The 27,968-nt window shown below is 41.1% G+C and overlaps 3 protein-coding genes across 5 annotated transcripts; 2 read left to right on the top strand and 1 right to left on the bottom strand.

Moving 5' to 3' along the window:
• The first annotated feature begins 276 nt into the window (after positions 1-276).
• On the top strand, positions 277-14,657 carry hap1 (huntingtin associated protein 1). 2 transcript variants are annotated; one of them, XM_071537142.1, is made up of 15 exons: positions 453-615; positions 6,027-6,103; positions 6,392-6,508; positions 6,653-6,747; positions 7,625-7,733; positions 7,835-7,913; positions 8,025-8,155; positions 8,425-8,499; positions 8,736-8,947; positions 9,252-9,470; positions 9,597-9,934; positions 10,765-10,956; positions 11,347-11,449; positions 12,019-12,077; positions 12,787-12,910. In XM_071537142.1, the coding sequence occupies exons 1-14, from the start codon at positions 459-461 to the stop codon at positions 12,056-12,058; spliced, it is 1,944 nt and encodes a 647-aa protein (XP_071393243.1). In that variant the 5' UTR covers positions 453-458; the 3' UTR covers positions 12,059-12,077; positions 12,787-12,910. The 2 variants fall into 2 exon arrangements, with proteins under 2 accessions (XP_071393242.1, XP_071393243.1); XM_071537141.1 differs by lacking the exon at positions 12,019-12,077 and having other exon boundaries at positions 277-615; positions 12,787-14,657.
• Positions 14,658-14,874: 217 nt separating this feature from the next.
• Positions 14,875-15,484, bottom strand: LOC139658946 (cholecystokinin). Its single transcript, XM_071537151.1, has 2 exons — positions 15,199-15,484; positions 14,875-15,007 (listed from the first exon to the last, which is right to left on the bottom strand). Exons 1-2 carry the CDS (start codon positions 15,482-15,484, stop codon positions 14,931-14,933), a joined length of 363 nt encoding a protein of 120 aa, XP_071393252.1. The 3' UTR covers positions 14,875-14,930.
• A 3,487-nt stretch (positions 15,485-18,971) lies between these two features.
• On the top strand, positions 18,972-25,619 carry krt99 (keratin 99). 2 transcript variants are annotated; one of them, XM_071537144.1, is made up of 10 exons: positions 18,972-19,173; positions 20,308-20,696; positions 21,630-21,758; positions 22,360-22,442; positions 22,763-22,919; positions 23,154-23,315; positions 23,440-23,565; positions 23,888-24,111; positions 24,356-24,399; positions 24,649-25,619. In XM_071537144.1, the coding sequence occupies exons 1-10, from the start codon at positions 18,987-18,989 to the stop codon at positions 24,753-24,755; spliced, it is 1,608 nt and encodes a 535-aa protein (XP_071393245.1). In that variant the 5' UTR covers positions 18,972-18,986; the 3' UTR covers positions 24,756-25,619. The 2 variants fall into 2 exon arrangements, with proteins under 2 accessions (XP_071393245.1, XP_071393244.1); XM_071537143.1 differs by having other exon boundaries at positions 20,305-20,696.
• Positions 25,620-27,968: the final 2,349 nt, after the last annotated feature.

Genomic DNA, 27,968 nt, shown 5'->3' with positions numbered 1-27,968 from the left:
AAATTCATTAATTTTCAAATTATATCCATTTCACACTTCACCTTTTGTTCTTGGATGAGGCCGTTATCATGAATATCACCTTTTCTGCTTCATGGTATAGTTTCTTCTTCCTCCTTCACCCCTCCTCATCTGCCTCCCCTCTTTCCTTTCCGGTAGTCCAGCGTGGCCAGGTGAACGGAGGCAGGCATTACGACAGATGGCCCTCATGATCAGAGGGATTACATATTAACACCGAGGATCTCAGATTCTCTCAGACGCACACACAGCGGTGTTTATAGCTACTCGCATAGGCTAGTGGACACTGTTTTGCCTGCACAGAGACCTCAGGCTCTTTGTAGAATGATCTCAGAGAAAACACCGGTGTGTCACAGCACAGTGAGCAGAGAATAGAAACGTGGAAGCAGGGGATTTAACGGATGGACGGAGAGATGGAGGGCAGTTTCTCCCTGGCGGTCACTATGGAGGTGTGGAGCTCCTCGGCATCTGAGGAGGAGGAAGAGGAGAAGAGCAGCTCCAGCCTCGGGGAGGAAGTGGTGGAGGTGGAGAAGAAGCACCACAACAGCAATAACAACAACAACAACAACAATGACATCCTGTGCAGGGAGGTGACGCAAGGTGAGGCAGTGAGTGATGAGGCTGAGGACAGAAGTGAGACAGGCAGGCGGGATGCAAAGCAGAACAATCAGCGAGTTGGAGAGGCCATGCTTAGAGGAGAGAGTTGAAGATGAAGAAGGGAGTACAGAAAAAGATGAAAAGAAAGGAATGAAAAAGCTTGTGGTTAATGTCTTCCATCATAAGTCTAATTTTACTGCCAGTCATGTACCAAGTGCTTTATTGCACACTGCAGTGTCACGTCATTGGAAAACTGTCTATATGAACGCATGATCTTTGTTATCTGAGTGCTAACTTTCATACTTTATGGTGCACTGTATATACTGCAGGGATGTCACTGAGGTTACATCACACAAATGATGATTAGCAATCAGCAAAATGCTTGCTTTTGTGATTGTGGCTCTGTCCGCATGCACTATGTGGAGAGTATATCGTGAAAGTGTCCCATGTCATCTCTTAGTGCGGTGAAGGTCACTGAGCCGGTGTGTGTTCGTTCACTCTGCAGCAGCAGCAGCAGCAGCAGCAGCAGCAGCAGCAGCTCTATCTCTCTAGCTCTGTGAACGTGTCGTCAGTTGTCATTGACATAATTTTGTTTGCCTCTAGTAGTGTACTGTAGATCACATTTATTATATTGAGGTCAGTGCAGTAGGACTGGGGAGTAGTAGTTTAAAATGCTGCGGTTTCCATTGTGTGATTTTTTTTGTTTAATTTAATTTGATAGGAACAGTTGTGCTTTTGTTATGAGTGAGAATGAAAACAATCAAATCCAAATTAATAAATGACCTGAATGTCCTCCTACCAAATACCCCCCCCCCCCCTCTTTTCAGTGATTCAGAGGGACAGAAATGGCAGGTACATTAATCATGCTGCTCCAAGTCCAATACAGTAGATTGTCAGCTGTCTTTGCTCATACTGTAATGCATCTAGCAGTACTACACTTAAGGTACATTTCAATGATGTGCCAATAGTGGACAAAGGATCCTTTGAGGGTCTTGTCAAAATTGCTTATTAGAGCACCGTTTGCAATGGTGCAGTTCAAATTTAATCATGCAAATATAATAAAGGCATGATTGCACATCTAAGATTTCAAAGGTGCTTACTCCGACGCTCTACTTTAACACTGCAGCTAATGTGAGCAGGGAGTCTCCTCTATTCCCACTCTGTGTGTGGCGGTCTTTGTCTAAATGTGCAGTTGGCTGGCACCCGTTGCGCGAGTACTGCGACATGGGCACCCCTCCAGAAAAAGACAGGACATTCTGGAAAATATTCATGCCTCTCTGATATGCAAGAGTATAAATAAATTGGATACATTTTTCAGTGCACATACAGTACAGCTGTTTGTACTGTGTGGATATATGGTAGAATTGAACCTGAAAGTATGACATTCAAGGGAGTTTATTATGTGCTTAGGCTACAGTCTCTTCCATATTAGATCTTTAACCTTGCAGTGTTGTATCTGACACTAATAATGTTCTTTTTAACTCAAAATGTAAGGAGGTTTTAGTCCTGTGAGGTGTTTGTATTGAGAAGTACAGTATGCAGAGACTGTTGGGAGAACATGCCGGATCCCCGCTGCTTACAGTTAGTAGATAATGAATTTATATCAGATTGGTTTCCGTTTGTGGTTTTATTGTTTTTCATGTTGGTGATGTCCTGTGAAAATCAACAGTCATCTTCAGACTTGAGGCCATACAGTAAAGAAACCGCTCTACAGATGCACCAGACTGCCTCTAGGAGCAGAGCAAATTTTAGCTCCAGTCAATCCTGTCAAGCATGCAGCTTTGGAACAATGGAGATTCATAGGGGATCAATCTGAATCCTCGGAGCTCATCCATGCCTCGTCTGATCCTCACACCGTAACAGACGTCATAAGTACGTCCGAGTCACCCAGGTTCATCCATGGGTATTAGGCGAGCAGTTCATGGCACCTGCCTGGATATAGCTGGCCTGAACCCCCAAAAAGCTCCACCTGGCACAAGAGCATCTCTTTCCTTGATCTGCTCAACAGTTTGGCCCTGAGGTCAGAAGGAAATAGATCAGGCATTTTGAGACGCTTGCCGGTTGCATAGATGTTACAGGACACGTTCACTGGAACTGCAAATTTACCGTTCGAGTACTTTGATTCTAAAACTAAAGAAAGAGTAATGTCCAACATAATGTGACATTTTATTTACTTATAATTACAATAGCGTACTATTTCTTATAAATAACAGCAGTACAGCAGTGGTACTCTGCCTTTATTTCTGCCTTATGATCACACAAAAGGATATTGCAAGTTGCATTAACATAAAGGCAGCAAATTCTGCTGGAAAAACTGGAAATGAGGATCCTAGGCTAATTTAATTAGATTATTTTTATTTACTTATTTATTTATTTATTTAGGCCACCCTGCTGCTAACATTGGCTTTAGCACACTGGTTGCGATCCACTTAAAATACAATAGGATCTTTGGAAGTTATTTACCAATTAACCTTTTGTTAAATCACAGAAGCTATTTTGATAACACAATTAGCCAGTTAGTGCTTAAGAAGCTGAACTTAATTATCCTTAGTTTAATGGAAAAAGCTTAGATTTACCATTTGGTAACATGAATGTTTGCTGTGGCCCTTGACCCAAAGTCTGTCAGTCATTGTAGTTCACTAGCTGCAAAGATCGTATCTGGTTTTATTAGAAATACGCAAGCTAGTTGACACTTTTCTGATCAGGATGCTGCAAGATTAGGATGTTCAGGGTGGAAGATATGAAGATCAGGCACTATTTCTATTATATCCTTATTGAGGTTGATAGTTTTTAGCAGTGTAATGCTCAAAAGGAGGCTTAAACTTAGCATGACTGTCAATGGACCTTCAAATCTCAGTGATGTTTCATGTAATGTATTGCATGTATTTTTGTTTGTGCAATCATTGTAAAACATTAGCTACACAGTATGCATAACCAGCATTTGGTAGACAGGGTGACCTAGTGACTACAGAGACCATCCTTCGACTGGAGGGCTGCTCTGACCTCCCTGGAGAGGAGCAAGTGAAAACAGAATTTCTCTGTGGGGATTGATAAAATATCCTGAGTTTGAGACTTGCTCCCCATCACAGTTTGCTGCCCTCCTGCCATCTGTCTGGCAAAGCTTTGTGCTTATGCATAACATGGATTGAAATGTTTGAAACCTCTTTTTCTCCCTTTATTTTCTGCAGTCCACTCTGTTTACATGTATGTACTGTATGTCTCTTTAATCTATTTAATGAAGATGGAAACACGACCTCTATACCTTAAATCACCTCAAACCAAGGGTGTGTAGACATTATTTATGTTGCATAATTCATGGCCAGCTATACTTTACAGTGCAATAGTTGAGCCCCAGGTTAGGCTCATTCCATTAGGCTGATTAGATACTGATACGGCTGCACAGTCAACATGTCTCCAGGCCAAATTCAAGCCCCTCAATCTAATTACTTTGCTATATAGAAACTTCCCATCTCTCTCTTTAGTACTTCAGCTAAGCTTTCTGCTAAAGTGAGATTGGACAGCTGATCTTGGTTTAGGGGTATGGGCTGTCAGTCAGAGATGCATGCTAGTCTGAGCAAATGCTGTACATCCTTGAACAAAGACAAATTGGATGTTTAAGGGCTGTGCATCTGAAGGCCAAGAGTTGTGCTCCAAAAGGAGATACCACTATTCGAAAAAAGGGAGACATACTAAAAAATAAAAAAAAATAGCACAAAAATAAACAATAGCACGCAAAAAAAAATATTGTAGTTTACACTGAATATACAAAATATCATATATATAAGGGACACTCACTCTTTTCATGAAGTACACTGATGAGGTGAATCCAGGTAAAAGCCATTATCCCTTATTGATTTTCCTTATTGAATTTATGCCAATTAGAAAGGAGGAGATGTAGATAAAGAGAAGCAAACAAGTTAGTGAAAGATGTTGCTTTGAGACGATTGAGATGTCTAGATTGTGCAAAAGGGGCTGCGACTCAATACCAGGAAGACATTCCTAATAATTTGTACATTCACTGTATGAGGATAGGTGCTAACTTAAGTCCTTGGCTGACAAAATGATAACACTTTAACAGATTGGATAGGTATGAATAGGTAATTATTTGTTTTCAAAATGGATATAGACTGTATTGGCATACAACTCTTCAGTTGTAGTTTGGTATAGAGTTGAAAAAATTGAAATTGATAATTAAGACAATTATTTTTCAGGATTTGGCTTTAAATGTGAATGCAAAACATAAGAGAAACATAATATTTCAGCATTAATGGCCTCAAGTACTGTGATATCCACAACCAGACACTTGTTCTACAATGATAGATCAGACTGCAATTGTATGAACTTATGTGTTTGTCTAAGCTGGTTTACTGTCCTGAGAAGATGACTTGTTGACCCTCCTCTCCCCTTCACTGTCATCGACCTTGAAGTGGACATAAACAAACCGTTCTACAGGATGTAAACAAAGCTGCTGGTGTGAACAGTTTTCAGTTTAGTCCTCTCAATCTCCCCTGTTGAGCTATATTGGTATCCAAGGGAATGAGGTCCTTATTGGTGTCTTATCTGGGCTAATAAGGATCAAGCTAAGAGGATCAGTATCTGACTGACCGCATGGAGATGTTGTGGTCTGTGACACTGGAAACTTCCCTTTGAAGAGAAAAGACCTGCACTAATGGCACTCATTCATAGAAAGAATACTATTTTTGAGTCTGGTGGTGTTGCCGGTGTTTATAATGATAGTTCATAATAAAAAACATGTAACAAGAGCATGATTATGAAGGCAGGAACTATTTTTCACTTGGTTGGATGATTATATTCTATAATCTATAAGTAATAATCCATTTTATAATACTAAGCCATTACATTTTTATCACAGCAGTACCTACGGACACTCGCACTTCATCAACAGAAAGTCTTAGGAAAAAGATGTTACAGTACTGGCCACTTTGTTTGATTGTTAAATGATTTCTGGGAAGTGCAGTGCAAAAACACCACAATAATGACTGCTTAGGAACCAGGATAACACCCAAATTACAAATAAATAAATGAATAAATAAAATAAACGAGCATCTCACAGATTACCAATTTAAAGGCTATAATTGTAGGGAAAACACGTAGTGGAGTGAGTAGTTACGACACATCTCTTCTAAACATGATAAATATGATATTGTAGTGATTAGATGGTTCAATGGCTGGTTGAAATGTAGGAAGAGAGGGAAAGATCAGTTGAAATAAAAAAAAAAAATCAACCCTAGTGGCTAGTTATTGTTTTGGGCTTCTACAGTATTCTTTATGTGCCATTTACAGCTCTTGGAAGTCAATAAATCAGTTGCTTTCTGTATCTGTCTACTCTCTCTCTTCCTCCATTCATTAAATCCCTGTCTCTCTCTCTCTCTCTCTGTCCCTCCCTCCTCCAGTGCTGTGTTCAGACAGAGTGGGCCAGGTCACCAAGACGTATCATGACATTAAGGCAGTCACGCACCTGCTGGAGGAGGTAAGAGAGATGCACAACAGATGAACAGGATTAAGGAGGATTTAACTTAAATGCCTCACTGACCATCAGTATTTGTGACCGTTTCAGCGCTCTTGTTTCTATCAATGCAACGGTAGAAAGTAAACAAAAATGTATAAAATTATAACTTAATGAACTGCAACAGTGATTTCCTGACTATTACTATAATCATGTATGTAACCATTAATTTTATTACATTTTACATTTACTGTATCATTATACATTGTTCTGGAATATAATTACAGCCTTTGGCTAATTATTGCCTTGCAGAAAGAGCGGGATCTTGAGTTAGCAGCTCGGATCGGCCAGTCTCTCCTGAAGCAGAACCAAGACTTAACGTCTCGAAATGAACTGCTGGACGAACAGCTAGAAATTGCAAAGGAGGAGGTATAAAAAAAAAAAACCTTCATAATGCACGTATACAGACATATTTACCTTTAAATGCATTATCTATATTATGTTATCATTATGGTGCTTCTATATAGTCTGTTAATCTCAAGTGACCATGGCTCCCTCTTCTCCATTCTCCAGATTGCACAGCTTCGTCATGAGCTCACTATGCGAGACGATCTCCTCCAATTCTATGCCAGAAGCGAGGAGATAGAGAACTCTGAATCTCACTCACCGTGAGTTCGCACACGCACACACACACACACACACACACACACACACACACACACACACACGCACACACACACACACACATGTACACACACACACACACATACTCACACTCACACGCACACACTGTGGTTGAGGAACAATGTGTTTGGACATGTTCAACTCCAAAAACAAATCTGTATTCTGTAATGTCAGTTTTATAAATCTCTCCAGGAAGTTGTGATTTTACTATTGCACGATTTGTTGCAAAATCACATATTTTCACTACTACCCCCAACAGTTTTGAATGATTTGACCAGTTACCATACTGTAACAGTAAAATACTCCTTATTCCCCCTTCATAAACACTTTGAGGAACCACAGTCTTCACCATTCAATAAACCATGTAATTAAATCTCTTTTCAATATGCAGAACATTGAAATGTTGGCCATTGACTTTTTGTCAATCCTTGTGCTTTTATCAGAAAATTACATTACTGCAGGCCATTAACTCCTTTTTGAGAGATATTAATTGCTGCAGTGTTCCAAAAAAACTCTTAAGCTGTCTGTCTTGCTGTCTACATTTGATAGATTGTCCAGCAGCTCTGCTTAAATGCATTCTGTCAGAGAGTGGAGCATTGGTAGAGAGATACAGTGAGGCAATGTCTAATTCACTCTGTCCTGTGATATTCTTTACGGTGGAGATCTTGATACTCAAACTAGCAGGGTTTGTCATCTTAACATGACAAAACAAAACTGTTTCTTGAGGCTGTGAATTGTTCAAACTCTTGCATTATTTGTAAATGTTGGAGTAGGATATTCAAGGTTATGCATATTGCTTTTTAAAACAATCAACAAAGAGAGAAGTCTAACACTGACCTTCATTTTATCTCCTGTTTGTAGAATTAGAAGGAATGAATCATGCAGTGCGCTCAGCAACTACGTCCACTATGACTTCCTGCAACAGAAACTCAAGGGTCTAGAGGATGAGAACCGCAAACTGCGAACAGAGGTACGCTATACAGACTGAAATGAAAGGAAAGTTGCTAATTACCTGAAGAGGTGAGGCTTCTCTAGCTACGAGTATTGCTGATGCTAATGTTAATTCTCCAGGCCAATGAGCTGACGTCAGAGACGACCAGCTATGAAGAGCAAGAGCAGGAGCTGATGATGGTGTGTGTGGAGGAGCTCTGTAAGTATTGCTTAAGAAATATACCCATATGATTTTGTAACAATATAAATATATGAAAATAAACCATACACAATCAGTGACTGGTGCATTTATGGGGCGTCTGTGTTGTAGCATCTGCCAATAAGCAGGTAGTGGATCTGTCAGAGGAGCTAGCAAGAAAAGTGGAGGACTCCCTCAGACAGCAGGAGGAGATCAGCTTCCTGCTCGCCCAGATAGTCGACCTGCAGGCCCGCTGCAAAGGGGTGAGGATCACGCACACACACACACACACACACGCACACACACACACACACACACACACACACACACACACACACACACATACACATACACACTCTAGCCAAGGTGCCCTCAAGGAAGTTACATAAACCAGTTACTCCCTTTTATAAAGACTTATGTAATAGAAAACATCAAATATTTACCTGTGCTTTTAAACTTTTCCACGGTATCTATCTACAAATAGGTCAAAGATAAAAACACAGTATAACTGTGTCCTTCTGTGTCCATCTAGCTCACCAATGAGAATGAGGAGCTGAACCAGCACCTGAGTGCCTCCCGCGAGAACCAATTAACGCTTAAATCAGAGGTAAGGCACTTACTCTCAGACACTCCCAACCACTTCTACAGAAAATACTCAGTTGGAGTTGGATTAGTGTCCTTTAAGATGCTTACTTGAGCCCAGTTTTGTGTTTCCTTCTAAATGGCTGCAGTTAGGATTTGGAGAGGTCTAAGCTGATCTCAGTTCAATTGCAATTTCGACACTGTACAGTAAACTCTTGTAGCCCTATTCCAGTGTGACTGATCTATGTCTCCCGCCTGCAGCTGAAGGACCTACAGGACAAGTACTCGGAGTGTGAGGACATGCTCCAGGAGGCCAGAGAGGTCATCAAGAACCTGCGGAATAAGAGTCTGCCCAACAGCACGGTGCAGCGCTACAGCGCGCTGGCCTCCGTCTTCCCCATGGACTCCCTGGCAGCCGAGATAGAAGGCACCTTCCGCAAAGGCCTGGACAGCCCGGCTCCCTCAGAGTACAAGTGAGTCCGCCACCTCTTAACACTGAATACAGTAGTTTGGGTTGTGATTTCACAGTTAAAATTAAGAATAGAGTAGGCCTGTGCCGATATGAAAACTTCATAGTACGATTATCCTGGCCAAAATTATCTAGATATACAATATTACAGTATCCTGATAATTATTAAGATGAAAACCTTAAAAACTATTGCAATATGCATCAATTACTTTTACTCAATTACTCAAAGTCTAATACTGATGATCAATGATACAGGGTGCATTGTCTGTGATTTCATTCTTTTTGATGTCCCCTAATTGTCTTGCCAGGAACCACCCATGGCGTGTGTTTGAGACAGTGAAGGTTATAAACAAGGCTGCCAGGCTGCGGTCGCGGTGCCACTCCCCAGCACTGCCCGGCTCCAGCCCGGTCTCCACCCGGTCCAGCCGCACCAGCACGCCCCGCACCAGCTACTACGGCTCCGATAATGCTAGCCTTACTCTGGAGGACAAGCCTGGCTCCAACCACACTCACAAAGAGGACAACAGGTCTGTTGGAGTATGTGTGCATGCACATACATTCGAAGATGATGTACTGATGGTTAGGGAAAGCCTGTGTTTATGATCAGCAACTAATTTAAATCATTGTCACTTCTGTCTCTGATTTTCCCATAGCGTGAGTGGGCCCAAGCGTCTTGGCCAGCCTGGCACCCCAGGGGGCCAGGATTTAGAAGCCGCCCTGCGCAGCCTGTCAGCCCGCCAGCAGAGCCACTCCTCTGAGCGGCCTTTCTTTGATGTGGAGCGTGAGAGGAAACTCCGTGCCTTGGCAGCACACGGTGAGGAGGGCGAGGGCTCCAGTGGCTTCCTGACACCGAACGACAGCCTGGTTTCCAGCTCGGCGGCATCCACTGGCACCAACTACTCCAACGGCAGCTCGCAGCACTCCTGCGGCTCGTCGGGGGGGTCCAGGTCCTACCTGCCTGACCGTCTGCAGATCGTCAAACCTCTGGAAGGTAAGTTGGGGGAGCTTGTTAGTGTGTCTGCTTTCATTCATTTCATTCTTTTTTTGGACCCACTTTGTATCTTTCTGAGTCATGGGGAAGTCCCGGCATTCAAAGGTGGAGCTTAAATGTTTGTTGGTAAATGCCAAGAATGGCAGTTGGATAATGTTTGTGAGTAGACTGTGATGCTGATCAAAGACCACAAAGTGCAAAGTGGCCCCTAGTGGAAGCAAGGTGAAATTTTGCCTTGTCTTATTGCATGATTTTGATTCCCTGACTTAAAAATAAGAAAGTGAAATTAGCAGATGACCTGCAAGATTTTTGATTTGATCACGAAAACAGCCAGGGCTAAAGTCACAAACATTATGATTAGTAGTTTTGGTTCACATCTTTCTTGACTTTTTAAAGGTGAGGGATGATGAGTCAATGTAGATTACTTGAAACTACGCTTCAGCATTCTATTTTTTATTCTATCACGTTTGAATTGTAATCCTTTTTGTGCCAGGCTTGGCAACCAGCATGACCAGTGTCCTCTCGGGGGAATCTTTAGAAACTTTTTGCAGTTATTAGTTGGTATTACTGATCACAAATACCCAATGGACATTTCCCATTTCCGTGCCTGTTAAATTAAAATTTACAGGCACCTGGATTAGTGCTGCTTGAATTTAATTGGCTTTCTGTTTAATTTCGCCTTGCCTCTATGTTTTTTTTCCCATTCAATCTAAACTTAGGGTTGTAATTTGAGGAAAATCATCAGAAATAATGGTACAGTACAAATACATGTAACTGCATCGTGTAACAACATTGTTCAACCACATCCACTCTGACTCTCTCCACATCAGGCTCGGTGACCCTGCACCAGTGGCAGCAGCTGGCCAAGCCAAACCTGGGAGGCATCCTGCATCCACGTCCGGGGGTCCTGACTAAAGACTTCAGGGAGCTGGAGGTTGACATGCAGCACGTCTACAGCCTCAATGACCTGGAAGAGGATGAACCTGACCTATCACAGCTGCCTGGAGCTCACGACACCATGGGTAAGAGGCCAGGAAGTAGGACACCTCATAGGGATTTCCACGCACATACACACACACACACACACACACACACACACACACACACACACACACACACACACACACACACACACACTATATACACACTACCATACCTCCATTATTCCTATTTCCTCCATTGAATCCCCTCCATTTCCACTGTGTTTCATGTTTCAAATATCTCCTAATTATTCAAATTTTATTCACCTAAGTGTTTGTGACCCATCCAGAACAATGTGCTTTAGGATGTCTGATTTTCCCTTAGTATTAGTGTCATCTGACTTCATTGGCCCTGTAGTGGTTTCTCATTCGATGTGTGTATTTCCCTTCATGTGTAGTTAAGTGTGATTTTCTCCCTCCATGACCTCACAGTCTCTTCATCCGGCCCCAACCTCCCCCAGACCTCCCCCACACATACCATTACCACCTGTCAAGCCCTCCAACCCTCCCTCCTCCTCCCCTCTTTCTCCACTAGGTAAGAATACACATGCATGCACATTTTTCATTCATTTTTGGTTTCATGTGCTACATGGTTAGGAACCTGATGAAGGTTTGGATGACTGAAATGTTGTATCATTAATAGGGATGGGACAATATATCGCAATACAAAAATGTGACAATATGTATTGTGGGGCAGAAAAATGAATCACAATATTAGCTGCATCTTATTCTGTTTCACAAATGAGATGGCTTCATCACAATTTCATAAGTTCTCTATCAAAATTATATTATTTGCCATTGCTAGAAAGATCTGTGGCTCATACTTTTGTTTGTGAGATAAGCATATCGTCCCATCCCTAATCATTAATAATTTTTTCTGTAACTGAGGACAGCGAACGGGACTTCATTCATCAAGTGATCTGCATATGCTACTTGGTTATCATTGTTGTGGTGGACCTAGTTACTGTAAACTAAACTTAACCCTCAACTTTGTTTTACTGTTACTTTGATTCCACAAGTATAGTGTGGATATTCCAGATTTCCTCTCTTCCAACCTGTCGCTCTCCTTCTCTTCTTACCAACCTCTGTTCTCTACTCTCTCAGTGAGAAAAAGCGTCTGTCCAGGCTCTTTCTCCAAGTCTAAAAGAAGCCTTCAGGGCAAAGTAAGAGCCAGGTGTCACGGATACAGTCAGAATGCTGTAAATGTTTTTTATTTATTTCTCATGGATGGAGGCACAGTGCTGTGTGTTTCTTTAACTAATTAAACATAAGGTGAATTAACGTTGCCTTGTGTGCCTAAATTTTCAACATTGAAGTATTCTAAAAAAAAGCCTGTGTGGAAGATCATGAAATCAGATTTTTCACAACACTTAAATTGGCATAGGTTAGGGCTAAATCTTGTGAAAATCCTGTAGTGTGCTTCCATCCCTACCTTCCTAACCTAAATCCCACCTCAGTGAATACATACAACCTGCACCTCCTACTAAAACCTGCCTTTTACTGAGCAGTTGAGCTGTTAAATCCACTCTAACTTGTACATGACTGTACCCTCCACATTCTTGGCTTGTTAACATTATACTACATGTGCTAATATCTCTTACTTTTCTAGGTTTTCAGCATGACAAACCACCAGATCCTGTTCCATCAGTGCTGGCACACTAACATCATGTTTATCCATTACTTACAGCCATGATACAGACAGAAACTAACAACTGAACTAACCAAAGCAGTTGGATACTGTCTTGTTTTTTGTATTATTTTGTCCTATTCTTAAATTTGTAGTGGATTAATTTAGTATATGTGTATGTTTGGTTGTGTGACAAGAAACGACTCAGTTTCTTATTTGACCTGTTGTCTGTTTTCCGTTGGCAGCCTTTACGCTCTCAGCCTGCCAGCTTGTGGGAACTGTGAGCACCTGAGCACTTCCTCCACGTCCCAGCAGCAGCACTTTGGCCACCGCTTTGACTCCCGCCTGGGAGGCCCAGCCACCACCACCACTCCAACCTTTACCACTTCATCACTGGGACTCCTGCAGCTGCTGCAAGAGCGTGGCATCTCAGCCTCCCCCTATCCCCACCAAAACCCCTACCACTCTCACAACACAATGCTTTCTAGCTCCACCGCAAAAGAGAAAGGCGGAGGCTCATGCTTGAAGGAAGAGGGAAGAAGGAACATTTTCAGCTTCAACCTGGTTGACAAGCTACAGAGTCTCGGGTTGCACAACGTGGCAGCCTGGGGGATGATGGGTGGCAATGACAAGGAGAGACAAACAGTCAAGCACCCTCCTAAAGTCTGATATGGATTAATCCACCTCCTTTCTTATTCACCTTAGTGACTTTGCATCAAGCCATGCTGCTAGCTTTGTGATCCCCATTGTGCATTTCGGGGCCCTCAGCGATATTGTCTTGAGAACAAAACCGCAGGAAATGCTGGAGCCATACTTTAAGGTTCTTTGGTGTCGGTAGTGTACAGTACTATTCTTTTCTATGAACTTGTGTACAGTAGATAGATCTCAATTTGTGTGTGTGTGTGTGTGTGACACCTTCATCTCAGGACAGTCACCTGATCAGCACGTTGCAGTCTGACTGCAGCATGCTGACATCTTTTTTTATATACAAAAAAGAAACATCACAGAAAAAAAACCATACTTTTTTATACTGTGTTTTGTGGACGTCATTTTACACGGTATGAAAGGGAAAGGTGGTTTTCCCTGGCGCTGGTCACACACTTAGTTTTCAAAATGTCAACATCAGTTGTAAAGTCATTACTGTGTGTATATAACAACGTTGTCACTTGGGAAAGTTCAAAATACTATCTAGGATAATTTATTGTTATTTGAAACACCAAACTGACTACCAATGCTGTCTATGTCACATTTAAGACCTTTCAAATGCACTGAAATACAGTCTTGTCTTTCTGCTTATTAGCTGCTGTAGTGAATAAAGCACGCTGTACATAAGTTTGTTCAATATACTGAATTAAACACTTGAGATATTATAGATCAACAAGCACTACGTTGACCATCTGCCCCAAAACTGGGAGAGATGACACACTGAATACTGAATAATGGTGACATCCTTGATACCACTGAGCAGTCTCTCCCACAGTTCATCATTTGCTTTCACACAGCCGACGTAATTATGGCCACATGACATACAGCATCACCTGCAAGCCATTGTACAGTGCTTACCATTGAAATTTCTGCCATTGTGAACTTGTGCTTAGCCAAACTCCAACAAGAGAATTCAGGTAGTCTGCCATGCTGCATCAAAGACAATGAATGGGTTTGCTAGAAGCCCATTCAAAGTATATTTACTCACTGACTGAAAATGTTGCTTGTACAAAATCTACTGTATTTCATGTCATCAGGAATTTTGAAACTGCTGGGATAGAAATGAAATGAAATCAAAATAATGAAGGGCATTCAAAGTGAATTCTCCCATTGCATTGAGGGGGATACCTTATGTAAAGAAATACAATTAGAAAAGAGGTCATGATTATTTAACAACAGCATGTTTCTGTAGATTCTCTCTGGACAATCAACTGTAGGCAAAAGGCATAGGATACTGTGGATTAAAAAGGGAATAAAACATAAACGCAGGTTTTGAAAATGTGTATTCTGACAGTAATCAACCAAACCGCTGTGTTTCTCCAATGTTGAAATGCACTACTGTTTGCTGAATTCTATGTTAGAACCATAGTTATATACTGTATGTCCGTGTTGATATAAATTGTACCACCTGTGAATTAAACTTTACTTTGCATTTCCATCAAATACGGTTTTGTTTGTTTGTATTGCTACAATAGGATGAACACGCACTCTTGATTCCCCTGAGCACAAAACTTGTAACCCATACAGAAGCAATACATGACTCTTGTGGTAATTCTGCAAAAAGTGTTTATTTATAAAGTATAAAGTAAAACATTGATTTTGACTGTATAAATTCCAAACAAAACGCAGTATGTCTAAGCTCTAAAATCTTATCAGTGTTACAGTTGTTGGCATTGTTGTGTCTCTACTCTGCGCTCCGGCGTCCGAAGTCCACCCAACCCTGGTAGTCCCGGTCTGACATGCACCCAGAGTTCATTATCTCTGCGAACAAAACATTCCTGCATTAAACCACACAAAGGGCTTTAAAATGCAAATACAAAGTACATTTAAAACCTCAATAGAGCAGCTATGGCAATGACTTTGGACATTTCTTGGCTCTCTGCCTCAACTCAAGTGAATTACACATGCACAACCACAAAAAAACAACTTTCACACCCACACCCACGACATACCTGAAATTGCTTGCATAATTTGTTTGGTCATAACCTCGCGTTCATCCTCCGACAGGTGTGGCATCCTCTCTATCCGTGCCGTGCGTGCCTGACCTGCCTGACCTGCCTGCTCCTGTCTGGCAACTGAGTCCCTGTTGTCTTTCACTTTCTCCCGTCTGGCCAGGAGCTGCCGTAGTATCCCGCTCTCTGTAGTGTCTCCAGATGAGGGGGATTTTGGGGGAGAGGCCATGCCAGACACTAGCAGTGCAGCCACAAGCGCACAAACCAGGATTCCATTCCCTGCCATGTCTGTGTACAGAAAAAACAGAAGGTTTCTGGTAAAAAAATATATTTAAATGAACATAATTAACTAACCAAAGTATGAATTCTTTTTACTTAAACTGACTTACTGTACCTGTGAAGATGGGGTCAAGTCTGCACGCGATGAAATCAGAGAAGTGTGATGCTTCTGGCATGGGTTAAGGACATCGGCTCTTTTATACGCCAAATTTGGCACAAGCGATATGGCCTACAATCAACAGCTGATAACAGTGTTCATTACGGAGCTTTTGATTGATTGGGAGATGGGTGGATGGAGAGGATGTGCGTAAAGGAAATGATGGACCACTTTACATTCATGGATACATCATTATGCTTTTCACTTACCTGGAAAGGCCTTTTTTGCCCTGCAATAACAATAAAATTAGTCAATGTGTTTACATTAGAAATTCAATACTGTTTTTAGAGCTTTTTTCTTTTTTTCTTTTTTACCAATACATAGGATTTGATGTAACTAGGCTACTCCTCATACTATCGATGGAGAGTGCCATTCAGGTGAAACCTGAATTGGAAGGCAATGGGGAGCTGGGAGCAGGTTTGTCATTAGTGTGATCAAGCTACCAATTGGCTTCTTCCAATCTGATGACGCTATTCTTCTAACAATTTACAGGTGGTAGGACAGGACACAGACAATAGAATGGAATAGAATACAGCTTCCTGCCAAGGCAGGAAAATGTTTTTTGGTCTCACCAATTAAAACACAACATCACATTCATGTACATCACATCAATAACAGTCAAAATACTGCATGGGCTCTGGAGGACAGTTTTTCATTTGGTCATTTTGAAAAGTAATGCTGGATAATGGATACATGTATGCTAGTTTACCATACAGAATTTGGAACAGGGAAGCAAAGTTTAGTGAGTTGGTGAAGAGGATTATTGCTTTCTCCGTATCATGTTGTGGATCGAGTGGCCTTTCCAGATGACGTACATGCTATCCTCTTAGTGAGAATTATGATGAACGTGACGAACATTAGGATTGTTTACATATAGATTTTCTACCACAACACCAAATGGTCAGGTGGCTCAGCTGCCTGGGGTGATCGCTGTGTGTGAGACACTAAGGTCATTGTGATTTTGAGACCGGATCTTTCCTGTCAGTACTGTCTATGTACTATCTAGTAAAGCAGAGAATGACATGAACACAGTCTCTTAAAATGGTAAAGGAAGCATTATCTGTGAACTGTGGTTTACTGTATAATGATCTGTGTTTTTTTACATGTGCAGAATTTCCAATTAATAAACGATGAATGATGGTTAACAGCATGATATCGCAGATGTGCATGCATCTGAGTATGTACAGTACAAGCATAGACCTACAGTACTCATACCTTACATTACATTACATTACATTACATAATTTAGCAGACACTTTTGTCCAAAGCAACTTACAATAAGTGCAACCAAATACCTCAGAGTGCTGTGAGCAAATCTGAGAGGATGTGTACAGTAAACTGAACCATGCACTCAGTAATTTGATCTTACTAGTTGATGGTATGTTGCCTAAGAACTTTTTTATGATTTCCTGGAGACCTGTAAGCTTATAGTAGGGAGACACTCATTAGTCTGGGCTGAACACTGTCATAAATCATCTTGCTAGACTGACTGGCACGTCGGCAAAATGCCAATGCAAATTACACACATACACCCATCAGTGAAATCTGAGAAGCATTCAACACACAGGCAATCTGTTTATCTGGCCCAGATGTATACACACCCTCTTTATCAAGAAGGGCTGCTCCTGATGCCCATCTCTCTTCTCTGACTATTTTCACCTGGCAGCCCGCATCATGTCCTCACAAACATAACATAACCACCTGTCCATGTACCTTCTTCTTCTTCTTCTGCTTCTTTTTCTTCTCCATTCTTACTCTATTCTGTGATGATTTTCTCATGCTGCCTTTGATGAGTGATGCTGTCAGTCGAGTAAACGGCCAACCACAATTTCTTTATAATTGTTTCTGAACACACCCTGCCTGTCAATCAGCGCTGCTCTAGATGTTTATCTGTCTATCTGCTCTACCTTTTGTTCCTTGGCTATTAACGATGTCCCTAGAAATACACAATTACAACCACTAAATTTGTAAAAAAATAAATAAAAAAAATACCACTCACACATTTTAAGAAAGGGCCATTCACTGACTGATACTTTATTACTTTATAGGTCCACTGGGAAAACTTCCCACTAACAGCACAGCATTTATGCTTTTTAACGTACAGATACAAGCTTTAAAACATAAACAAAAAGTAGCCTCTGACACAGCACAGCACAGTAAACACACAATAGAAAAAGTGCAATGTGTAGCCCCAAGGTAAGCAGTGAAAGAGGACGTCAAGATAGGTCGACATGTCAGACATGTGTCCCTTTATAATACCTAATAATAGTATACATCTTTTGAATCTTTATTGTTTCTTATGGATGGGATGAAACAGACAGCAAAAGCACTCAAGCTCTCACAATACCTCTACAAATTACCCCTATTATACTTTTACAGTATATAAACACAGCAGTCAGACCGCAGATACCTTTGAAAACCTTTGAAAACAAAATGCGAGAATACTTGTTGGATAGCTCAGAAACAAAAGAGGAGAAGGTTAAATCAAAGATTACGATGTAAACATAATTTTACACATATCAAAACTTTATTGATCATGTTTGGAAAAGATGATAATAAACCTATTAAAATTACAGTATAAAAATTGTAAATCTAAAAATTAAAAATGAGTTTTAAGAATTTCATGGATTATGTTACTGAGTAAAATTTTTGCGAAATACCCAGCAATCTGTAACAGATTTGCATTTTGAAAGTACGTTCAACCATGGAGAGCCAGCAACTGCCGATTGTTATTTTTCACTTTTCACTGATGGGTGTGTGTGACAGTAGTTTGATCTGACATTTAGACAATATATCGATAAGGGAAATTTTATTCTAACCTGTTAGATGATCCTCCTGTGAAAAGGTGTGTGTGTGTGCTTGTGTGTGCATGTTTGTGGTCTGGTGTGTGGCGGTGAGAGTTCTGAAGAATTTCTGGTCCAGCATATCTTTCTGTAACCGAGCGTGAGAGCTTCTTCAGATGTGGGTGTGTGGGACGGAGTAAAAGAGTAACACTGAAGCACACACACGCACAGCTCACACTCACATTTGTAAGAAACTTATACCTTCCTAAAAAAAACAACACTATTCATGCATGCAGCTATTAAATCTTTTGTCTAACTCTTTTGCTCAGCATGACAGAACAGAACTAGGCAATTTAGTTATCCCAAAGAAAACAGAAAGTGAATGAGAGGCAGGAACCCAGCCAGAAGCCCACAATGGAAAAAGACACATCTCGGTTTCCCAGACATTGCCTTGAAATGTTTCTTTAATCCTGTCCTCAATGTCTAGGCGGTGGTAAAAGTTCAAGGTTTTGTTTCACACTTTGTGCCAAGTATACTTGGGAGGAGAGGAGAGCTTTAAAAACGTCTGAATGGAGAAGAGTGTATGCAGTCAGGCCATGATCATTTGTGAAGTGTGTGAGCGTACACTGAATGAGAGAAACACAAGTGGCAACATGTTTCCTTTGCAAACAAGCTGGCAGCCAGAAGATTGCGATGGCGATGATGATGATGGTGATGATGATGATGATGGTGATGGTGATGATGATGACGAGACAGGTAGTGACAGAGAGGGGAGTGGACCAAAACGGCATGCATTGCACAATATTATTAGTACTGTGAAAGTTGTTGTTGGCTTATGTATAAATTATTGCATTGTGAAGTGTAAAGTTTTATTAGAAGTGCAATGCAGTATGCAAACTGCAAAAACACATTTTAATACTGCTATTACTGCTATTAGTACTACCACCAACACTAGTACTGTCATCTGTATCATTATTGAATAAATTCACAGTGAGAAAAAAATAAAAGAAAAAAATAACACAATATAAGGGAATAGAGTAAAGGAGGGGTGAATAACCTCTATGCTGAAATGTACCAAAGGCCTACAATTGAAAATCAAAAAAGGTTACAAGGATGTTGGACAATCTTAATTTGTCAAAATAATCCTAAATTACCTACGAGGAATCCTCTCAAACACTAAGTAATACTAATACTATTAATATGAAGTGATCTAACTGCAATGAGAGACTAGCTTAATTCAGGTTTACACAAATTTAGAAGGCTACAATGAATAGCCTACACCTTCTTTTTGAAATCTTTGCAGAAAATGGAGGATGAGCTTTTTCATTGGAGACTACCTTAAGTTTTAGATGAGGGGAAATTGGCTTCATCTACATTATAGCGGGCACATTTCAGAAGGGAAAAAATAGGGAAAAAAAGTCTTTAAATTAATTGTTTTAGTATGTTCTGCTTGTTTCCAATAAACTGTCATTTAAGGTCACAGTCAAACACAAAAATAGATTCCAGGCAAATTGCCACGTATGCAATCAGTGCCAGCATCACCAGCCTAAGGCTGAGATGAATTTCCAGAGAAGCCCAAGTTGCCTGACCAGATATTCAACCTGTTAAATGTACCCTACGTTATTATAACCTCCTCTAAGTGTTATAGACATAAAGAAGCCTAAAGAAGAAAACAATTATCTCAATCATCTCTATTATCCGTCTTGTTATCAGTCTGATAGTCGCCTGACTAGATATTCAACCTGTCAAAAACTTCATGTTCAAAGTGTCTATTAGAGCACACACCCATTTGGAAGACATATTATCTCCATACCTAACATTGCCTGGCACATGACGTGACCTCTGCCTCTCGCCAAATCCTATAAAATGCCCCGCTCACTCCGGTAGCAGGTAGAGACTCCTGTCATCTCCAACCGGGTAAACCACCGCCAGTCAACCTCGAGGGACTAACAGTCTGCCGTCCATCTATCGCCATCATGTCTGCCGCTTACAAACGCACCAGCGCCAGCAGCAGCAGCTTCAGCTCCCGCAGCACCGGCGGCTCCAGCGCTCTCAGTATGACCGCCGGGATGCAGCTCCGGTCCCGCATGTCCTCCGCCTCCGTCATGTCCGGCGGCCGCGCGCCCAGTGTGTACGGGGGCGCGGGGGGGCACGGGACCCGCATCTCCCAGAGCGTCTTCTCCTCCGGGGGGATGTCTTACGGCGAGCTGGCGCTGTGCGGCAACGAGAAGGTGACCATGCAGAATCTGAACGACCGCCTGGCCACATACCTGGACAAGGTAACCACGATGATGATGATGATGATGATGATGATGATGATGATGATGATGATGATGATGGATCTATCCGCACAGCGCATGTTCCAGTTTTAGTACGCCAAGTGAAAAGTGTCGATTGGTGACTTAACTGTCCAAAACTATCTAAAAGTGTTAAATTAACTCACTGATCACTGATGACTGATGGGTGAACTTATTAACACTGGCAGGTATCTTTACAGCTGTGCAGTTACTTTTAAAAAGTAATTAGTTACATTATTCCGTTACTTACCTTAATAATATCCAGTCACGTTTTTTATTTTTTATTTTTTGCGCTAACAAATACATAAATAAATTAATAAATACATGAGATGGAAGTATGAAAGTAACGACATTCTGTTTTGTACCTAAAGTACCTAATGACGGATTAAGATACGAAAAAGCTACGGATTAAGCTACGAAAAAGTTGGGTACCACAAAAAAGTAATCACAAAAAAGTAGCTACCCTAACTCACAACACTGGATGCATCTACAATTATCAATATCTCACTGACAGGCCACTTAACATTCAATCTGTATTCCATGTAACATTTTGCAACAGGTTGTTGGAATTCATGCACCTATAAAAACAGGTTATACCCAATGCATATCTTCTGCAATGTCATATAATCTGACAATCTCCAGTTTAAGAGTAGCATGCAATGTAATTAGGCTACAATGTGTGCAGTTTTCAGGATAACTGTTAGTATATTTCTTAAAATTTTGACCGAGACTCACATGTTGTTGTGGTTTTGAAGCAGTTCACAGCCTACATTTCAAGCCACTGAGACAAAGCTAAGAAAACCCATTAATAATGCATTACTTTTCACAGTCATGGCATCTTACTGGTCTGACATCATGCTCAGATGCGGATGGATGAAGCTGCCATGTCCTGAGTTTGTGTGTTTGTGTGTGCAGGTGCGCTCCCTGGAGGCAGCCAATAGGAAGCTGGAGCTGCAGATCAGAGAGTTCTATGACAAGAAAGGTCCCGTCTACAGCAGGGACCTCACTGTCTTCTTTGGCAACATCTCTGACCTCCGGGCTCAGGTAGGCTACCACTCATGCACTATTTTATTTTAAGGTCCAATACAATAATATTGCCTGTGTTGTCTGATGGGACACAAATTCTGGTCCAAACAGTGCCTGAAAGCCTCAATAGTCCAGCTGTTGTCTACCAATTTGTTTTTTTAATTGCTGTCATTAAGGCTCCAGTAGGCCTAGGCTGGTCATTTTGTTCTTATGATGCTCCAAACAAAATGTGTCTTTTGATGAATCCAGATCCAAGGAATATAAGTCACATACTGTATATTGTGTCAATGGTCACAGCAACTGCTAAACTTTTGAATGATCCCTCACTGTGTTATGTCCCGCCCCAACATCCTGTTTCAACAGGAAAGGCATCAAATCCAGGAAGTAAAGATGCCATTTCATGGGGTCTTTAATGTCTATCATCTAGAAGCCTAAAATGAACATTAACGGCGCTTTATGTTATCAGAAATACATGACATTATGTCAACAGATCGTGGTTATAACCCCAAGAGGGTCCCTTTTCAACTCAACTAGGCGTAGCCCTGTATCATGTATCTGTACAGGAATACAATCCCACATATGAATATATAGATCATTTTTGATTTTCTCTCTCCTTTAGATCCTGAGGAGGTTTTCAGATCATCAGCAGTTGACCCTGCAGTTGGACAACGCCAGACTGGCTGCGGACGACTTCAAAATGAAGTAGGTTTGCCGCCTTTTGTTGTCTCATGCTTTTCATTTCACACTGATACCAAAAAAAGCCAAAATAAACACTTGCTACACCCCTCATCATCTCATTATGATATATGACAACAGTCTTCAATAAATTTAGAAGAAAATTTGGTAATTTCCTAGAACTATTGATATATGTGTAACTCTTTTCTTTACAAAGTCACAAAAGTGCTATGAATTAAAAGAAACACATTAACATACAATCCATGGTAATGAAGTACAGTACAGTAAGTTACAGTAAACAACACTTATATATAGCCTCTATGACTCCACCTGTCTTCCCTCTGTAGATTTGAGACAGAGCTGAACATGCGTATGATGGTGGAGGCCGACCTGGCCCGTCTCCGCGGCGTCCTGGACGCCCTGACTCTGGCCCGCAGCGACCTGGAGGTCCAAATAGAAAGTCTGAAAGAGGAGCTGGTGTATGTCAGGAGGAACCATGAGGAGGTGATAACTGTGTTCCATTCCAGAGAAATTACTCTGTTTTAACATAATTGTCTCAATAGGGGGTTGGAGGAGTTGACTTGCCAGGAGGGGCAAGAACTCACAAGTTGGCTTCACACGGCTACTCTCTCACTAACAAGTGCAATGGCGCCATCTATTGGGGTGGATGGCGCCTGTCATGACTCTTCCACCCATGGAAGGGCAGGAGTTCAAAGTGTCCCATTTTCCCCGTTGCAGGAGATACAGCTGTTGCGGGTCCAGCAGACCGGTGCTGTGAACGTCGAGGTGGACTGCGCCGAATCTGCCGACCTGACAAAGATCCTGGAGGAGGTCAGGGAGCAGTACGAGTCTGTGGCGCAGAAGAACCAGCGGGAGGTTGAGAAATGGTTCCAAAATAAGGTGAGATGGGGGGGCGCTGTCATGTGTGTGCTCAAAATGTTACACAGAAATATACAAAGATTATGCTGAAAAAATGAACAGGTGAGGATATCAAGGGATTAATGTGTGTGTGTGTGTGTAAAAGGTGGAGATTTTGCAGACCCAGATCAGCACCAGCAGCACAGAGGTGAAAACCACCCATACAGAGCTGTCAGAGCTGAAGAGGACCTACCAGAGTGTGGAGATTGAGCTCCAAGCCATGCTGTCCCAGGTGGGCCACAATCTATCATACAAACCAATTTCAACAGATGAAAGGTGTCACATATATTCCCAGTGTTTCAGGGTCTGAAGCAGGCTTTATTACCAGTTAATATCAACTAACACGGCAAGCACCAAGCAAGGTGTGTAACAACAACCTGATCAAGACGATACATTTCTGAGAAGTATCCTCTACAGAGTTGCAGAAGCATCTCTCTTTTGAGCACTTGTTGTGCAGATACACCATGTAAACAATTTCATGCAGTCTCAACATTTTCCATTATGCAGAAAACACACACGCCCTCAATTTTACATCCCTCCCACTTGTCCTGCAGAAACAATACCTGGAGCAGAGCTTGGCAGATGTCGGGGGTCGATACAGCGCGCAGCTCAGCCAGCTGCAGCTGACCATCCATACGTTGGAGGCAGAGCTGCAGCAGTTGACCATCAGCATCCAGCAGCAAGCCACAGATTACAAATTGCTCCTGGACATCAAGATGAGGCTGGAGCTGGAGATCGCCGAGTATAGGAGACTGCTGGAGGGAGAGACGCGTGCAAAGTGAGAATGAAAATGGGAAGGTGGGAGATAAAGAGGGGGGGGGGGGGAGAAAAGGGGAAGCTGATAAAGGGAAGAGACAGAAGGTGAGATGATTAGAGATAATGAGGAGTGGATGATAAGCACTGACAAATAAACCAGTGGGTTTTTGCAATAGATATACTTTACAGAGTAATAATAATAATTATAATAATTATAATAACAATAATGATAATAATACTATGTTGTTGCTTTGCTCTTTCCAAAGGGCCGTGGTCATCAGCCAGGTGAAGGTGGTGGAGAAGGTGGAAGGTGAGAAACACTATACTACAAAAAGTATACTACAAAATATTTTTAGACGAAGATAATAATATTCACTCAACTGATCTTCATCGGTCCATGCATCCATCCATCCATCCATCCATCCATCCATCCATCCATCCATCCATCCATCCATCCAAAGAGAATCTAATCTTCTAATATAACAATTAGTTACTGTTAGGGTCCTACCACAGTCTCTGTATTCACATGATTAACTGTGCTTGTTCTGCATCTCTACAGAGCACAAACCCCACGTCGAGAGGCGGGTGAGGACCATTGTGGAGGAAGTTATCGATGGGAGGGTGGTGTCTTCCACTGTTGATACCGAAGTGCAGGAAATTCAGTAAAACTGCATTTCACTTGTGACTTGTGCTGCCCCTAAACATATTTTTTTTTAAGGTGATTTGGCAACTGACTTAATAATTGACAATAGGCAGTAATAATTGATGAATAATTTCCTATAGTCATCTGTTAAATACAGTTATTGGCTTGTCAATTTAAGTTGGCTATATACAAGGCAGTTTCCAAAAAATCTAAATATTTTTAAAAAGCACTTTTGCCTCTTAAAGGGATACCTTGACATTTTTGTTTCAGTTGCCTAGCTTGCAGCTAGTGGTGATCCTTCAATGATGGATGCTGGCTTTAATAAGTATGGGGCCAAAATCTGATAACCAAAAACCAGAAAAGAATGATGAAGTTGCACATGTGTGTCACTAGTTGCAAATGTGCATTACAACTGTGCAACTTATTTTTTTGTATGTACAAATAATGCAGGTGTCGTATAAGTGTCAAGATATTTGTGCCTACAAAACCAATTTGAGGATGTTTAAAAACAATAGCAATGTTAAGTCATTACGTGCATAAACAATGCAAGACATTTGTAGTCAACATACACATATTCAACTTCTTCATCTTTCAGATACAGGTTTTTAGATCTTGGCTCCATACTATCAAGCCAGTTTAGGGAAATTTAAAGAAAAATATAGAAACTTTTTTCCATAATGTGGCACATGTAGAGAAATATTCCTAACTAAAATGTAATTTGTCAAGGTATCACTTAATGAAAGCAGATTTATACCTTTATTTCTATCCCTTTTTTGCTGAGTGTGCCTAAGGTAGACTGGTGTTTCATATATTCTTCCTGCTGAAATGCAGATCCTGGCAAAATACCACAATATACTGGAATATGGAAAATAAAATACTGATTCTAAGTGCCATGTACTGTTTTGCATGTATTCCCACTGAAGACCACCAGGTGTCACCTTTCTCTTTTCTACACTCCACAAGTGGTGCCCAGGCACAACTTTGGGGGATAGTATGATCTCATTTTGCCTAAGTGGAAACAGACTGCTGTTGCATAAGAGACCTTAAGAAACCTGGCTATTTTAACATGATTGTACACTCACAGGACCACAAGCAATGCACTGTAAATGGCATAAAATCCAGGCACAGTATTGATTTCACACAGTACATTGCAGAAAATATCCCATTTAAAGTCACTATTGTGTCTGACATTGAATATACTTTACATTCAAACATGCAGAAAAGAAAGATTTATCTACGGAGGATACTGTGTCCTAAATGTTACACAATAAATCCTTTGTTTGGACTGGAGTGAGCAAAATTCCCTGTGCTCACTGAAGCGTTGAATATTTTTAATGTGTCAAGACTTGCTTCTGTCAGATCTGGCATGCAAAATCAGCCTTCTTCATTTGGGTGGAGTTGAATCAAGTGGAGACTTGGGATCTGCATGAAACCAAGCCAGACCTGGCAAAAGTGTTAATTGGTTGGGCAAAATAGAGTCAATGACTCAGTAGAGGAGAAAAAACAAAACAAAAAACCTAATAAGAGGCTCCTGGTGCTCCTTCTTTTAATGCTTGACTGAAATAAAAAAAATGCTGCTACTTATCATAATTACACTTTAAATGTAATTAATCACACTAATCACACAAGTATGATTCATCCTGTCTCAGCAATTTTATTGTCTGTGCAACTCAGAGCAACAATATCAAGTTTAGTCAGGCAAAGAGAAAAATATGCATCAGCCTCCCAGCCTTGAAACATTTTATTGTTCTAAATAGAAAAACAAGCAAACAAACAACAACAATAAAAAACAGCTAAAAAAACAACAACAACAACAAAACACATGTCCAACCACTTACTTGCACTCTAAAGAGAATCTAGATCCATTTCAGGATTAATTTAGAGATTAAACTATAAAAAACAGTATGCATTCCCATTTGCCAGTCCAAAATACATTTTCATCCCTTCACCACCCACTTTCTCACCTGATCATGTGGCACCATTAAAATCCCATTTCAAATTGAAAACCTCACGTCAAATTCACCCTCCTAGTGTAGGCAAAATTCGTGCTTAATTGTAAAACTAAAAGTTGTCACACAAAAGACAATATTGTGGAGCGGGGGGCAAACTCCCTGCTTGATGTGCACTTTGAGCCATGCACACCCTGCTACACTGCAGGTAGAGGTTTTATTCAAAGAAACAGCAGAGACACAGTAGGTCTTATTACTTTATGAGGATGTTTAATCTTACACTTCAAAATAATTCTGCTAACAACAATTTTCAACTATTACATGAAGACATGAAGAGCAGCTTATTAAATGTGTGCAACTAGACTCTCCTATCATTAAATTAAATGTGACTCATACTGGCCATTGTAATGCCTCTTACAAATTAAAAAAACGTATCTTCGCACAATTCTCAATCCGGTATTCTCTCCTGGAAATTTCCAGACCTCTCCATGCAACTGAAGACCAGATATATTCTATGAATAATGCCTGGTTGAACAGGGTGTGGCCATTGGCTGCAGGGTATCACCAGCAGAAACCAGTCTGGGCCTGGGATAGAAAAAACACAAAGGCAGGGCGGTGTCAGAAAACCTGATGCTAGCAGTGACTCATTGTAGCTCACAGTCCCTTGCCTTGGTGTGGTGCTACCATCACAGGTGCAAGTGAGAGTGAGAGAGAGAGAGAGAGAGAGAGAGAGAAGAGATTGTTTTATGTTGCCTTTCTCCCCAACATGAGAGATACACACCCAGGTAAAACCGCAGGCTATTCCTCATGTCACAGCAGTAGCCACATTTCTAATATACTATACTCTTCTTCTCTTTTTTACCGCAATCTACTGTTGTTCGTGTCTGCAAGGCTCTCTGAAGTTCGACTGGAAAGTACCTCATTCTGACAGGAGTCATTCAAATGAAAAATGGATGGGGTATGTGAGACAGCTAAACTTCTGGAAAAACTCATTTGGAGAAAGCCCATTAAGTTGCACTGCAGGTACAACTCCCACTTGTGCCTTGTGCATTGTGCTTAGCATAATATCATCCACTATATCCTGAACATAAATGAGATTCATGTCTTGACACTAACGCCTGCAGTGCCTACCTGAGGCTTGAATGTAGTTTGGAATCTTCTGAAATGCATGGTATGATTTTAGTATTTTTTTAATGAATGAGTACGTAAACTAAGGTTATGCAGACCTCAGTCATACCTTCCTTTGCACATGGGAACCAGAGTCACACCTCCAAGGGACAAGACACT

Source organism: Centroberyx affinis, unplaced genomic scaffold, assembly GCF_046629955.1.
Source record: "Centroberyx affinis isolate AG114_WGS23_722 - 3 ecotype Tasmania unplaced genomic scaffold, CSIRO-AGI_Caff_v1 ptg002986l_1, whole genome shotgun sequence".
Lineage (NCBI taxonomy): Eukaryota > Metazoa > Chordata > Actinopteri > Beryciformes > Berycidae > Centroberyx > Centroberyx affinis.
This window is presented reverse-complemented; position numbering and strand designations above follow the sequence as displayed.